This window comes from Cibotium barometz, chromosome 4 (genome assembly GCF_041138505.1).
Source record: "Cibotium barometz isolate CiBa-2024 chromosome 4, ASM4113850v1, whole genome shotgun sequence".
Taxonomy (NCBI): Eukaryota; Viridiplantae; Streptophyta; class Polypodiopsida; order Cyatheales; family Cibotiaceae; genus Cibotium; species Cibotium barometz.
This window is the reverse complement of record NC_141049.1, coordinates 50,823,033-50,825,345: the sequence shown is the minus strand read 5'-3', so window position 1 is coordinate 50,825,345 and position 2,313 is coordinate 50,823,033. Positions and strand designations below refer to the sequence as shown.

At 44.2% G+C, this 2,313-nt stretch overlaps 1 protein-coding gene across 1 annotated transcript in view; it reads right to left on the bottom strand.

Annotated features, from left to right (window-relative positions):
- Positions 1–1,411: 1,411 nt before the first annotated feature.
- Positions 1,412–2,313, bottom strand: part of LOC147639367 (DEAD-box ATP-dependent RNA helicase 35-like) — a 2,432-nt gene continuing 1,530 nt past the window's right edge. The window contains exon 1 of the mRNA XM_086790596.1: positions 1,412–2,313. This exon is cut by the window's right edge and continues 1,530 nt beyond it. Coding sequence (XP_086646722.1) covers positions 1,746–2,313 — 568 coding nt within the window. The 3' untranslated portion in view covers positions 1,412–1,745.

The following is a 2,313-nucleotide window of genomic DNA, read 5'->3' as shown; positions in this document are numbered from 1 at the left end:
CATCCAATCAATAGGACCAACCCTCATAAGATAAAACTGTCCAAATCAGAAAACGCTAATATAGGGTCTTTCCTCCCACCAAAACACAACCCTAAGAGGCTGGACAGCACCCAAAAATATATTGTAAGAGGGTGCAAGAGGGAAAGGCAACAACAAGGACAATAGCTTAGGCTCTCCTCAAGAAAAAACGCACAATCTCTGAAGAAGTGGTGTCCTCCACAGGTACCAAGAGTGCCACCAAAGCCTGCAACACCAAAGACCCCCTTTGCAAAGGAGCAAACCCACGGGAGAGGAAAAACGCAGCAAAGGAAGCTGCTGTCCTGAAGAAAACAGGCCGCCTATGTCCCAAACTCCACGTGGAATAGAAGAAAACTGGTCAAACAGTACCAAAAGGCTGTGTTGATGAAGCCAAACTGAAGGGCGCAGCAACCAGCAGGTTCAGTCTAGAAAATGCAGCAAAGGAAGTTGCATATCTGAGAGAAAAAAACGCAGAGGCCAAGTGACCAGGTTCAGTCCAGAAACGCAGCATGAAAGAGCTGCAGATCTGAAGGAAAACGCAGAGAAGGAGGTGCTGAAAACAGTGCTGAATCTGGGGCAGCAAAGAGGTTGCTAAACCGGGAGCGATGATACCATGAAAGAGTGCACAGAGCGGAAGCAGAGTGGCACTAGAATGTGCTGAACAAAGAGTGCGAGAGAGAGAGAGAGAGAGAGAGAGAGAGAGAGAGAGAGAGAGATGGAGAAAACTATGCTGAATATACTGAAGCAAAACAGTTCCAAGCAAGAGACACTACAAGTCTCATAAGTGAGGGAGCAAAATATGTAAAAGACTGAATGAACAATGAGAGGCCAGCACCCACTATCTATAGTAGAGGTAAGCTGGCCGACTGGAGCTACAAAACAAGCCGATTGGAAAATGCCAAAAAAGCTGGGAAAAATCCCAGAAAAATACTAGAAAAAAGGGTGGCCAGCCCACAAGCAAGGGCCATGTAAAAGGGACCAAATGGGCACCATAAAAGAGCAAAATCTGGGGATGAATGTGCTAACACATCTCAGGCACAAGCATCAAGCCCTAAGTGCCTCACAGATCTCATCTCACTCCATCAAATCATGGGAATTATGTCCTGCTGGTGACACCAGCACCTGCTTATAAAATGAAGTCCATAAGCTGCTTCTTTGTTCTGATCTTGCTTCACTAGGGAGTCGGGACAAGTCTTTTGGTAGATAAATAATATAAAATGTCACTTTTAAACTGTACAAGGGATCCAACACTGCAGTAACCCATAGCCTCACCAATCAAAGAACCAGCTCGACCTAGTCTATAGCTCAGGTGTCACTAATGATGTGACCATACCAAAGCACAAAGCAAATGCTTGTCTTGTAAGGGTGCAAAATTATCTTTGATTACAGCTGATTATTCTCAAGCTTATAACTAGAGACCAAAAACCAAGATCATATCTACAGACCAGCCTTCCCTTATATTTGAGGAATATCAGAAGTTACATACATAGGCAGTAGAACAGGTGTTTCTTTTAGTTCAAATGTTTCTGGATACGAATCAGCCCTGTGCAAGCCAGAGGTAGATGGCTAGTCACAACAAATGTACTAAGACAGCAAGAACAACAAAGAAAAGACAATGATTTATCTCATCACTTGTGACACATCAACTTGGTGAAGAAAGCCACGAAACTTAAGCTGCAAGTATGCATAGCAATTTGACTCCAATAAACATCAATTCATATGCTCTATCAAATCTCTCCACCATATCCTCCAGAACCGAGATAATCCCTTCTTGTGCCTGCAATAGCCTGGCTCTTCTGATGCTCTAGCTTAGGGCATTCACCAATACGATGACCAAGCCCACCACAATATGCACAGCCTTTGACCCCACTTGCCTTGGCAAGTTCTTCGACATCTTCCATGGGATCATCAAGTGTCGCCAAGACTGGAGGAATCCTCTGTTTGGCCTCTTTAAGCAAATGCTTTAAATCGAGGAGTATAGTCTCACTCTGGTTTTTGTTGATAAATGATGTTGCAATGCCTGTCTTGCCACACCGTCCCGTACGGCCTATCCTGTGAACATAATTTTCAATTTCTGCCGGCATATCATAATTGATCACGTGCTGGATATCTGGAAAATCTAGACCTTTGGAGGCCACGTCTGTTGCCACTAAGACATCCTTCTTCCCAGCTTTGAAAGACGCAATGGCATACTCTCTGTCTTCTTGATCTTTTCCTCCATGGATGGCAACTGCCTCAACACCCTTTCTGAGAAGATATTCATGAATGGCATCTACATCTGCCTTGTTCTCACAA